Genomic DNA, 13,158 nt, shown 5'->3' with positions numbered 1-13,158 from the left:
TGGGCAGGTGTGTAGCGGGCTGTAACTAATACGGGCTCAGGCAAAAAGCTGCCTTGCGTTGCTAATGAGAGACTCAGCCAAAGGGCTGACTGTGAGTCTTAAAACCTCAGCGGCTGTGTGTAGTTAGAAAGTCTGTTTTTTTTTTTTTTCTTTCAGTTGTTTTATCCCATAGGTGTATTCATTTGAATTTGAGCACACAACCAACACTCACACTTGTAAGATGCCATCATAGTGAAGACCAACAATTTGGTTTCAGTTCAGGGAGAAAGACTCCACTGAAATGAACACTGTGAGAAAACTCAAGTTAATGTTACCTTGGAGTATTTTCTCGTTTAATATACTGCTGTTTTCATTACCAGGTAAGAACTTTTGTATTTTCACATTCACTTATCATGTGTCATTCTGTCTTAAAATTGATATTGTTTCCTTTTATGTTAATTCTCAAGCATTTTAAAGTTGTTAGAATAGCTATGCACTAAATAACATTTTGACAATTTTACTGAATTCTTAAGAGTGTAGAAAATTTATGTCCTTGGTATTCTTTAAATTTTCTTTAGTGGTTGTTTAAAAATCATGCCTTTATCACAGTGTCCTGTCATTCTAATTTACTCCTTTTTCAAGTATGATTTAAATTGTTTTCCATATGTAATATAAGCATTTGAACCTTTATAATAAAGAGAAATAGTTTTTAAACTCATTTTGCATCGTTAAAAATCTAAAAATCCAAAAAAGTTTTTACATCTAACCTTAACATTTGTGACCATGAATTAAATTTTAATTTTTATAACAAGCATACCTATAAATTAATCTGTATTAATTTTTTAAATGGAGATAGCATTTGTTTATGTATATTTTTTAATCTCTGAAAAGGGGGTTTATGTTTTGGAAATGTAGGGGGAAATGGCAGAAATGGACAGGACAGAAGTGTGAAAGACACGGGAAGGTTACAATCTTACCACCATAGCAGCACTTAGCTCTCAAGGAGAGACATGTAGAATGCTGTGTTGGAAGGCACTGAGGTTGGCTTGTTCCACATGATCATTCTGTGGCTTGTTTTGCATCATGCTCACACTTGCCAAATACTAAGTGTTTTAACTAGAATAGTTCCGTGAGTCCATGTGTAGCCCCCATTCTGTTGGGTGACAGCACTGTGTAAATCTACAGACACTGGCCATACTTTCAGAATTATTGGCCACCTCAGGTGTATCACAGATTATTTGCTCATCAGAACCCTCTAGAAAGAACAAAAGTGAAGCGAATCTCAGTCCCCATATTTAGGATCTGGATAAAAATGATTCATTAAATAGCAGAACACAGATTAAGCTATTCGTGTCTTACAGTCTCACCAACTTGCATTTATCTCTGGCAGGATACATTTGTGCGTCATCTGTTCCGACAGAAACATCAGAGTAAGTTGGTTTTCTTTTCTTTTGTTGTCTTTATGTTCTGAGACATTGAAGGAATAAGAATATGCCAAATGCAGTGGACAGTTCTGTCCACTTTTAAGGTAACAGGTGAAACCCTGACAACAATCATGAGATGTTCTCCTTTGGAATGTTTCCAAACATTAGAAGTGACTGGGCATCCACTTTTCTATTTGTGAAAAGATCTTGGTGTTTCCCACTGCCTGCAGGTACTAAAGAGACATTTGTTTCATTTCAAAGGTTTGTAAAGAGGTTACATCCAGTAATATATCTCTTTACAGTTTTCCTGTTGACATATATTATTGGCTGCAAATGTATTATCTTGTTAACATATAGTAAAACTGATTTTAGGGATTAAGTGACTAAAATGGATCTAGTGAAAAATAATGAAAGTAGTTTCTCCTACCTTGATTAATCAGAATGATTAATGAGAAATCAGAATTACATTCATTTGCTTTTTAAAGAATATCTTTGTTGATAAATATAATACAAAATGTGAAATTCCATAAACTATGTGCATAACTTAGTGAATTAATGATTTGGTTTAGATAACTGGCATTAAATGTCCTCACATTTATATCATTCTTCTTCTTAATGACATAGAACAAATACAACCTGAATATTATGTTTGGAAAAGTAAATGCATCCTTGGTAAATATCCACTTCAGCAGACTCTTTGATGTCCCAGGGAGAATAAACTATGCCTCTTGGTGCTATAATATTATACCATTTTGTTTATTTCTCAATTTCAAAGTTCCTTCCTAAAATTCAGTTTATATCAGAGTTGGAGATTTGGGGACAGTCCCGAATTTTGTAAAATGAGACAGCTCCACCACCCAAATCTCACCCTTACAAAGAGGGGAGGGGCCCTTTAAATGTTAAACCAAGAAAGGCCTCTTTGATAACGTGATGGAGATCCGGAGGAAAACACCAGCTCCCTCTTGGGAATGGCTGTTCAGGTTGCCCAGGGGCCTCTGACTACACAAGTTCTTTGTGTTTTCTTGCAGAAGTGAGTTTCACGAAAATGAACAGAAAAGAGCTCTGTTAGCAGCACAGGTAGGTTATGCCTCTGATGGGGAGAGGCAAAGAAATAACTCCTTCTGCTTTGGTCTCTGCTGTCACTTCAACAATGAGACCTTTGTGAAGGGAATGGAATGCTGAAAAGAAGACAGGCGCAGGGAGAGGCGAAGGCATTGCTCTGCATCTTTTATTTTATTGAGACCCTCAAATATATTCTCAGCTCACATTAATTTGTTTGGAGTGAAACACTTTTTTTCCTTTCTCCTCATTCATCTCAGTATCCTGCACATAGTCCTCTGTGTCTATGTGCATTGGATACCATCTACTTGCTAGAACATTTGAATGATTTAGAAGTTAATCTCCATATTGGTTAGGACAATAGCAACAAGGCAAATACACATAAAAAGAAATGAAGAAAGACCGAAATGATATGGCTGAAAGATTGCAAGAGAACACTAGATATTCCTGATGTCCTGACAGACAGCTTTCATGGTTTCTAAAATATCTAAATTACGGGTGTTTCTGTGACCCCACTGCTCCCTGTCCCATTTCTCCCTTGAAAACTTAATCAGCATTAAATGGTCTTGACACCTGTTCTCTGGCTACTGGAAACTGAAGTGTGAGTCCCGTGTTCTTCGTCCTGCCTAAAATGGACACCAAGGCAAAGCAAGCACATCCCTACTTAGCAACAGCGGAGAGACATTTCCCTAACTCCTAGTGGGTGGACCACACAGATCCACCGGCAACTCCAACTCCTAGGGATCCTCTAATATATATATATATTATATTATATATTATATATCCATAAAACAGTGTATGGTGTAACAGTATATATATCAGCCATATACTGTTAAATTTGAGGACTTTCTGCCTGCCTCCTCTTATACAAAGGATACCGGACAATGTGATTTCATTGATATCAAATTATAGTTGGCATGTTCAAATAAATGAGCTTTAGAAACATTTCTACCCCACAGTTAGAGTTGCAGGCGGACTGAACCAGTATCCATTTACATGCTGCGAGGATCTGTGTGGTCCACCCACTAGGAGTTAGGGAAATGTCTCTCCCCTGTTGCTAAGTAGGGATGCACTTGCTTTGCCTTGGTGTCCATTTTAGGCAGGACGAAAAGCAGGGGACTCGCACTTCTGTTTCCTGTAGCCAGAGAACAGGTGTCAAGACCATTTAATGCCCGTTAAGTGTTCAAGGAAGAAATGTGACAGGGAGCAGTGAGGTCACACAGTCATGCAGTACAGTGCTTAGAAATAGGCTTTAAGGCCATCCACACTCACTTCATTCCTCTGCATGTGAGCAAATAACACTGATGGATGGATAACTGTCCACAGAAATATGCTGGCAATGACGTAAGCAAGTAAAGCCTAGGCATAGACTTCTATAAATGGCATGCATGTAAGTGTTACAGTGATTTCCTTACACAGGGCACATCTCTATGGTGCTGTCCACCCTGCTGTGGGGGTGTGATCGGGAAGGAGAAAGAGTGGCTGGCCGTCTTTCAACAGTTGTGTGAATATGTGCACCTACTGCCACATTCTTTGCATTATAGTCAGTAATTTGTCTGAGAGCAAGGAGGCACTGAGAGCAAGACTTAGGTAAACAGCTCTTGGGAACTACACAAAGGAGGCTTAGACAAAAGTGAGAGGAGAAAGGGAGAAAATTCAACACAGGGCATGTTAGTGGCGGTGGTGGCTTTCTGATCTTGGCAGCTGGGGCTTGGTCTTATTAGGAACATGACAAGGAACCGTGTAGCCTGTCACCCTTGTTTCTGCAAGGGCTGGGGAAACTGGAATATTTATCATCCATCAATTCCTTTTTCTCTACTGATCAAAGAGAGGAGCTAGTGTGTCTTATATATCTTTAAAGTCTTGCTTGGACTCCGTCCTCAGGCAGAGATAAAAAGAAGGCTGTGCTTGGAGCTGGAGGCTCGACATGACCGCAGAAACCCTGGTGAATCTGAGGTGGGCAGAAAGGGCATCGTTAGAGTCTGCTTTAGTCATAACTAAATACGACAAGAGGCAGATTCTCATTTGAATAATATCTCTTTTCCAGTTCACTTGGTACTTGTTGCTGACACACCAGGAATCATGTTTTAAACACAGGAACAAGAATAGCCATGCTTGTGATTTAGAAACTTCATGTAAAGAAATCATTTCTGTTCAAATGGTTCACTGAATCCGAGTCACCGTGAGTTATATGATGCTATGTACGTAACATGAAGAGGAAAATGCCCCACTTAGTGAAGTAGTAAACCATTCTAAGTTCAGATGTGCTCCAAAGCTAAGACTGAGTGTGAAACTTGGCACCGTGAGATGTGTAATGGTGCTGGATAAACAGAAGGGATGGTAAATCATTAGGAAGCTGAGATGTTCAGTGGTCACTGGGATTTCCTTAGAGTAGGTCAGAGTTGAGTGGAATAAGAAGCAAATGTATGTATTTACCTTAGTTCAGTATAATACAGTATATTTAGTTTTAAAATTATATCATCTGCTCATCTATCTAATATCTATGTCTCTGTTTCTATCTATCTATCTATCTATCATCTATTTATTTATTTATAGCATGTGTGTGTATATGTGTGTGTGTGTGTGTGTGTGTGTGTGTGTGTGTGTGTGTGTGTGTTCTTATGCCATGGCATGCACATGGATGTCAGAAAACAACTTCTGGGAGTCTCTTCAGCTCTCCATCATGTGGTCCTGGAAATCCAACTCAGGTCACTATACTTTACCTACTATCTGCTAGCCCCTATATTCCATTTTCATTTAGTAACAGGAAGAGGCAATAAGTCAATCATCCATATTCTATGCTTGACACTGTTATTAAAGTGTTAATTATTTTACATGATCCTCATAATTCTATAAGGGAGATATTGTTATTCATTTTTATTTGTTGGACACCAAGGCTAGATAATTTGTTTACATACTTAGGCCAGTGTGAGGCACAGTTGAAGTCGTTATACGTTTGTCAAACATCAGAGATGAGGGATTGGCTTCCATTGCAAGGATTGGCATACATTATTTCACAGCTAAAGATGGTATGCGCTCGGTAACGTTGATGTCTGTTTGATTTAGGCTGCTAAAAACAGTATGGTCGAAGAGAGAATTAAACTTGACATCATGGCAGAACCGTGGACATAAACTGTTGAGGCTGATAGGAAGTGTGTCTAAATAGAAGTAAGCGGTCAGATGGTGTTTTTGTGAGTGGTGTTTTCATAGTCTGATATGCAGGGAGGTCACCCCTGACTGTTGTGTTTCGACTCTGTGCACCTCACGCCTAACACACTTGTACCTGATGATGTCAGAGAGTTGCTACTTTTGTATGCAAGGAATCAGTTAATACAAACACAGTGCTTTTTCAGGACTTCTTTCACAAAGGGCTGGTGGACTGGGGTAGGAGCAAGGGGAGTGATGGCTTAGAGGACAAACACTTTGTCCAAGTTGCCGAGGAGATGAAAAGAAGGCTTGAGGCCAGCTCTTCTGACCGTCCTCCCAAGGGAAGCCTTTCTTCTTCTTCTTCTTCTTCTTCTTCTTCTTCTTCTTCTTCTTCTTCTTCTTCTTCTTCTTCTTCTTCTTCTTCTTCGTCTTCTTCGTCTTCTTCTTCTTCTTCACTGAGATGGTCTCCACAATAGAAAGACACATTAAAGTCAGCACTTAATAATCTCTGTATTCACCATTGCTTCCCAGAATTCTTCCATTTGCACGTTTGGCTTATGTTCAATGGATGTCCTAATTTGCATTTTTATTTCTCTGTTTTAAAGTTCGAAGCAACCTCTCCGAGATATTTTTTCCATGAAGCCATTAATTGGGGTGAGAGCAAAATAAAAGGTCAGTGCGGGTGGCTGTTCCTTTGTATATATCTTCTGAGAGGATCCCTTGGGGGTATATTAAATCAATTCTTGATCGTCTCCCTATATACAGGGAAGGCACTGAACCAGGGTAGTAGCAGTCATAGTCTTTTACATTCATGTTCTATGCAAAACAAATCCAAACCATTCCCAGAAATGGCCAGAACTAAGCGTTTAGACGAAGCTGACAACAGTGCGACTAGAGAAAACACCAGGGGGTATCAGACTTTTTTTTTCTTTTGCTCTGAATGAATAATTATTCCTTCACTCCCCACCGTCCACAGTTTATCTTAGCAGTTTACTGTTTTTATTAAGCAGAAAACTGATGGTAGCTTAAAATTCAAAGAAACCAAAGTAATTATTATCATGTATAAAGTCACAGTGACTCTTTTTAGATTTAGTTTAATAGTTGCTTTCAGGAGAGTAAGCAGCTTTGTAAATACTTAAAAAAAAATCTGTGTTTGTTTATCTAAATATTTAGACACCTACCCACTGGAAAAAATGTAATACTACCTGATCCAAGTGTAGGGATAGGTGTGTCTCTTAAAGAAAAACCAAACATTTTCACTTGTATTTTGGTTTAACAGTTCCTTTTCCCCCCTCATTTAAAGTTTACCTAGAGATCTATAGGCCTTAAAATGAAAAAGGGAAATCAATGGATGTTGAGGGGGAAAAATGAACAGGACTTTGTCCCTGTGTTTGGCAGACAATGTTTGTTAGTACATTTAGGTAAGTGTCTTTACCAATGTGATACCTTCCAGACAGGCCCAACTTCTTTTGCTACATTTCACAGTGACTCAGAGATGTTCTTTGCTTCTTATGTGTAGCTGAGGTCCCTTCGGCCTGAGTCTTGCCAGTTGCCACTGTCTTCTCCTTAACAGATGAAACATTTCCACTTGCGTTCATGTGCCTTCTCAAACGCACTCAGGAGATGCCTTTGAAATTTTGGAAAACTTATAGCAATTTGTTTCTTCTTTTTAGTGTATTTCCTCGTGGCAAGTTTTCTTTCCACGAGAAAAGTATTGGGCGGGGGTGGGGGCAGCCAGAAGTGACTTTTGCTTTCTGTCTCAACTTTGTTAAGCACGGATTTCCAAAGGCTGAGACATTTATAATCCAGCTTTGCTGTTAATGCACAAACTTCAAACGAAATGTGTCACCTTTCTCCTCGAAGGTGGGAGCCTCGCTTTGAGTTTATGCTTTGCTTAACTCCCCCTGCCCACCGCCCCCGAAGTGAGCATGATCTGAGTTATTCTTCAGTACAGCGCTTGCTCCCGGAGAAAGGGCTGGTGGGAAGTGGTCCAAATTCAGCGCAGGGAATCATCTACAGCTTGGGTATTTCTGGTTCTCGTCATCCGAGACAGAGATTCCTTACATGGGAACTTGACCTTTCAATTGCTCGAAGGAGGCTAACCTTTTCTCCCAAAGTACTTTGAGATGTGAAAGCCTGTCTTTCTTGCTTCAGAGCACACATAATGAAAGGAATAGATAGAGATTTGATGGCTTAATTCTTTAGCACCGCAAGGCACAAGGCCCGAGTTCTGTTTAAGTTACAGTGTTACAGTAAGTCCAAGTGAGACCGTGACATATTGTGTTTATATGAGCTGATCCATGCCAGAAGATAAGTTTTTATTTTGCCCCTTAGGTTCTTGCCCTCATGAATGCCTTAACGGGGCTTTCTGTTCTAAGACAGGAACGTGTGACTGTCAAATATTCCAAGCTCTCGGGACAAGGTGCCAGATTGGTAAGTTTCAGGGATATTTATGAGAGAGTTATGGGATATGAAAGAGAACATTAAGTCATGATTTACTTGGAAGTGTTCATCCTCTGGGATTTGGGACATTAACTACAGAGCTCAAAATTTATTTTCATCGGTTTGAAGTAATTTAGAAACACTGTAAAAGAAAATAGATGTGTGCACTTTCCCCTCCCACTGATCTCAATTTCCTTAAGTATTATTTTTCCTACTTTCTGTAGCACTAGACCAGCAGGGCCATCTTTTTATTTATGCCTCTCTTTTGCTTAATATATTTTACTTGAAGCATCTCGTCTTTGTATTTGGCTAGTAGGGTATTCAGTATATAGATTAGAAATAGTACTGAGAATTCTTTAGGTACTGGGAATTACTGCTTTTTACATTATTATAAAGTGAAACACTTAAAATATACAAAAAAAAAAAAAGAGGGAATGGTAAGATGACTCAGATGGGAAAAGCCCTTGTTGCTGAGCGTTATGATTAGCGGTCTAGCCTCAGAACCCACATATTCCCAGGTAGAAGGAGAGAAACAACTCCATAACCTTGTCCTTAGACACCTGCTTGCTGTGACACACCGTGACCCATACACACCACACCCACAGTAATAATGATAAGTAGCACAAATAAAGATAAAACAGGGCAGAAGCTTATCTAGAGGACAGGCATGCTCATAGTAGATGAAGTGCTTTGATTTAAAATAAATATTGTTTGAAATTTCACCGGTTTGAGGTCATTATTTTGGAGATTCCAGGAAACTCTGGATGACTAATGCCTCCAGCTCTATTTTCCAGGCATGGGTAAACGTGATTTTTTTTTCTTTTTTCTTTTTTTGGTCATCGTTTATTTTTCTCTTTGGATACCATAAGGGCATTAAAAAAGAATTATAGAAACTGGAGCAGTCTTCTGCTGCCCATGCTGTTCTAGGACATTCCATAATGACCTTTCTTTCTTTTCTGAGTCATTCATTTGTGTTATCAACATTACCGTCTTTGTGTATCTTCTTCCTTCCTTCCTCCTCCTCCTCTTCCTCCTCCTCCTCCTCCTTCTTCTTTCTTTGTTTTTCTTTTCAGACAGTGTTTCTCTTGATGTCCTGGACTCACTTTGTAGACCAGACTGGCTGTGAACTCCCAGAATTTCTAACATAAGTCCCTTGTTCATAGCAATTTGGAGACTTGGTTTTCTTTAAGGAATTGGATAGTTTTTAAGAGTAGCTGATAGTTCAGTGATACTTGTTTCTTCCTCTGCCTTGGACCACTCAAAGAGAAACAATATTCAGTTTGGTGAAAATTATGATTACTTATTATGACTGAACATTTTGAGGTAAATGTGATTTATTTTACAATACTAAATAGTACTTTGTTTTCTTTCAGTCCCAAACATGGGAAGTGGCAGAGATGGAATTTGTAAAACTTGGGGACAGTATCACTTTGAAACATTTGATGGAATCTACTATTACCTCCCAGGAAGCTGTTCTTATATATTTGCAAAGGACTGTGGTAGTTTGGAGCCACAGTACACAGTATGGGTAGGTGGGACTTGAATTTAATCAATTAAAAAATCAATACTTGGATATAATGTATTTTAAAAGCATTGGACAAATGATCAGAAATAGACAATAATTAGAGAACACGTAAAGTTCTTCTCTCCATGCAATGGCCCAAATTTGTGGCCATATTGAGTGTAATTCTATTGAGATGATGACTGATATGTTAGCAACAGGGATTGAATCCATGAGGGGATGTCTTACAGGCTGTGGAGAAATACCATGTGTTTATTACTATAGCAACTCTCACCAATATCCCTGACATTTGGGTTTTATTTGATAATTTGGAAGAGGGTAGAGTCAGATATTAATAATATTATTCATATTTTCTCCCTTCTTGCTATTTTGACTGAGATGCCCTATTGCTTTAATTTTTTAAAAGTGCTACCCCTGGCCTAGGGAATATAGCTCAATGGTAGAGCAAATATTTTAGCATGTACAAGACTCTGGTTTGGATTTTTGGCCCACCCCCCAAAAATGATAAGTAAATGCAAATATAAAATAAAACAAAAGAAACCTTTGATGTATAGGGGAATCTTATGCTTGAAAGGGATCATGTGGATTATGTAATTGTGAGGTAGATTCATGCTGCGTGATTGAGCTCATAGGACTAGTGCTTAGTTTCAGAATTTCCAAGTCCAGTGAATTCCTAGGAAATATCTCAAAGCTCAGCGACTGAAGAGCAGTAGCTCAAGCAAGGATTTAAGGGACATTCTTTCTCAACTAGTGAAGCACTTCAAATCATAATCATGGGAGTTCTGTGATGCCCCATTCAAAAGCTAACTTTTTATAGACAAAATGTTGAAATTCGGTTTTACCGCTATAACTCATGTTGTAGTTGCCTGAACTTCCCCCTGCTGGGTGATGCAAAACTTTGCATCTGTGCTATGGGTCTTGGATCCTCTGAGACAGTGAGGAATATTGAATGCCAAATTTGGGGGCAGTGTTGGATTTTGGGGTTAAAGACTAGATAATTTAGTTTTACAATTGAGCTTAGTTGTTTAGAGGTTAAGATGATTTTAGGTCTAGATAGATGTTTTAAGTTGATAGAGATGAGTTATGATAGGTATTGATTTACATTCAGAATTTTATTTTTTTATTTTTTTATTAATTTATTCTTGTTACATCTCAATGGTTATCCCATCCCTTGTATCCTCCCATTCTTCCCTCCCTCCCATTTTCCCCTTATTTCCCTCCCCTATGACTGTTCCTGAGGGGGACCTCTTCCCTCTGTATATGCTCATAGGGTATCAAGTCTCTTCTTGGTAACCTGCTATCCTTCCTCTGAGTGCCACCAGGTCTCCCCCTTCAGGGGACTACATTCAGAATTTTAGATGCACCAAGCTAGGAAAGATGTTTTCTTCAAGGTTGCCAAACTTGAATACCCAAAACATTATGAATGTAACATTCTTATAATTCTTTCTTCTTGCTGTATGTAGTTTATTGTATTTATGTGTAATAAAATAACTGTATACATAAAAAAGAAAAATAACAATAAAATAAAATTATAATAAAAAATAAAGTAAAAATACAATGGAGGGAAAATTATGGGGGCAGTGGGATAAACAGTAATCTTTTTGGGAAGAGAAGAGTGGCCCAAATCGAATGCTTCCAGCATTCTGCTCTGCCATATTATCCCATTGTTACTTACTATTCGGTCTCCACCCACCCAGAATTCTGGCCTCTTGAACTCTTTTGACTTTCTCATTGGAATGTTCTCTTTCAGTGTCTCGCTTTATTGAGACCAAAGATGCCAACTAGATAATCTATCATGTAACAAACTAGAGTGCAGAATGCAGAACCATGCTCCTTAAGTTAACAGAGACTATTTCTATTGGGTCTAGTTTTCAATAATGGGATTTTTTTTCATCCAAGAATATTTACTTTAATGCAGTCTTTCTTATTGGCTAAAAAAAGTCATTCACTTCATTTTTTGAAAAATTGAAAAAAGTCATGAGTCTAAAACTTTTAAGAGCTATCTATCATTCAAGAGATGCTATTGTTAATGGTTTCATATATATATATATATATATATATATATATATATATATATATATATATATATATATGGTTGTTTTATTTAGATTTCATGCAAATTCATAACTTGAAGTATTGTTTAATATTCTGTTCTATGTTTTCACTAAATTTTATATCTAGAACTTTCCTCTGTGCTACGTATTATTAAAAATACTAATTTTATTAGCTATATCTTTTAAATTTATGGGGTATTCAAGTGATTTCACAATGCTCTATGGGGGAAATTTAGGTTTAAAAGATGAAATACTTCCGAAAAAGAATATTAACATGCATTTCCTTTTCAAACCCCTGTTATTTTTATTTATATTTTATCTTATTTTTATGAAGGTAATATATATAGATTCATAGGTTAAAAGATTTCATCAATACATATGTAACAAAAATAACCTTGCTGTCTTTCACTCCCCACAAATTAATTAATTTGCTCACTTTGCATCCTGATTTTTGCCCCCTCTCTTCTTTCCTTCAGGTCCCACCCTCTCTTCCTCTTCCCTGTCTGCCCTCCCTTACTCCTTGGAGAAGAGAGGCCCCCTTATTTCTCCTCCCCTCAACAATCTACCCCAGCTCAAGTCCATCAGGACTGAGAGCCTCCTCTTTCCCTGCAGCCCCGCTAGGGAGATGTGATAAAAAAGCAGCCAACAGAGTCCATGTCAGAGACAACTCCCACTCTCCTTATGAGGAGATCCACATGAAGCCTGAACTGCCTATCAGCTACATCTGTATAGGGAGCCTAGGTCCAGTCCATGCATGGCCCTTGGTTAGTGCTTCAGCCTATGCAAGTCCCTCTGGGCCCTGGTTAGTTGGCTCTGTTGGTTTTCTTGTGGAGCTCCTGTCACCTCTAGGTCCTTCTATCCTTCCCCCCACTTTTCTACAAGACTCTCTAAGCTTCCCCCAATGTTTGGCTGTGAGTCTAAGCATCTGTTTCCATCCACTGCTGGGTGGAGCCTTTAAGAGGACAGCTATGCTAGGTTCCTATCTGTGAGCATAGCAGAATATCATTAATAGTGTTAAGGGTTGGCTCTTTCCTGTGGGGTGGGTCTCAGGTTAGGTCAGACATTCATTGGACATTCCCTCAGTCTCTCCTCTATCTTTATCCCTACACACCTTTTAGGCAGGTAAATTTTGGGTCTAAGTTCTTGTGGGTGTATTAGTGTTCCCCTCCCTCCACTAAGTGTCCGGTCTAGTTAAAAGGTGTCCTTTTCAGTCTGAGAGTCTCAGCTAGAGACACCCCCAAGTCTTACTGGAAGCCTACACTGTCTTAGGTTTTCAGAGTGTCACAGAGAAACTTCCTCCCATGGTTTCTCTTCTCTCTGCTGGCCTCTGTCCTCCCTCTCCTACTCTCCCCACTCTTACTTCTCTCTGCACTCCCTCTCATACTTTGTTCCCTCTCTTCAACTACTTCGTCTGTCTATTTTATTTCTCTTTCTGAGTGAAATTTAAGTATCCTCCCTTGGGTCCTTCTTGTTACTTATCTTTTTTTGGGTCTGTGAATTGTAGTACGTTTATCCTGGATCATATGACTAA

At 38.7% G+C, this 13,158-nt stretch overlaps 1 protein-coding gene across 1 annotated transcript in view; it reads left to right on the top strand.

Annotated features, from left to right (window-relative positions):
• The first annotated feature begins 280 nt into the window (after positions 1 to 280).
• Otogl (otogelin like) overlaps positions 281 to 13,158 on the top strand; it is a 136,541-nt gene continuing 123,663 nt past the window's right edge. The window contains exons 1-6 of the mRNA XM_051172978.1: positions 281 to 359; positions 1,370 to 1,409; positions 2,432 to 2,480; positions 6,215 to 6,281; positions 7,944 to 8,042; positions 9,425 to 9,579. Of these exons, the coding sequence (XP_051028935.1) occupies positions 281 to 359; positions 1,370 to 1,409; positions 2,432 to 2,480; positions 6,215 to 6,281; positions 7,944 to 8,042; positions 9,425 to 9,579 (489 nt within the window). The remainder of the gene's footprint in view (positions 360 to 1,369; positions 1,410 to 2,431; positions 2,481 to 6,214; positions 6,282 to 7,943; positions 8,043 to 9,424; positions 9,580 to 13,158) is intronic.

Source organism: Acomys russatus, chromosome 31, assembly GCF_903995435.1.
Source record: "Acomys russatus chromosome 31, mAcoRus1.1, whole genome shotgun sequence".
Classification (NCBI taxonomy): Eukaryota; Metazoa; Chordata; class Mammalia; order Rodentia; family Muridae; genus Acomys; species Acomys russatus.
Note: the sequence above shows the minus strand (reverse complement) of the source record. Positions and strands in the feature narration are given on the sequence as shown.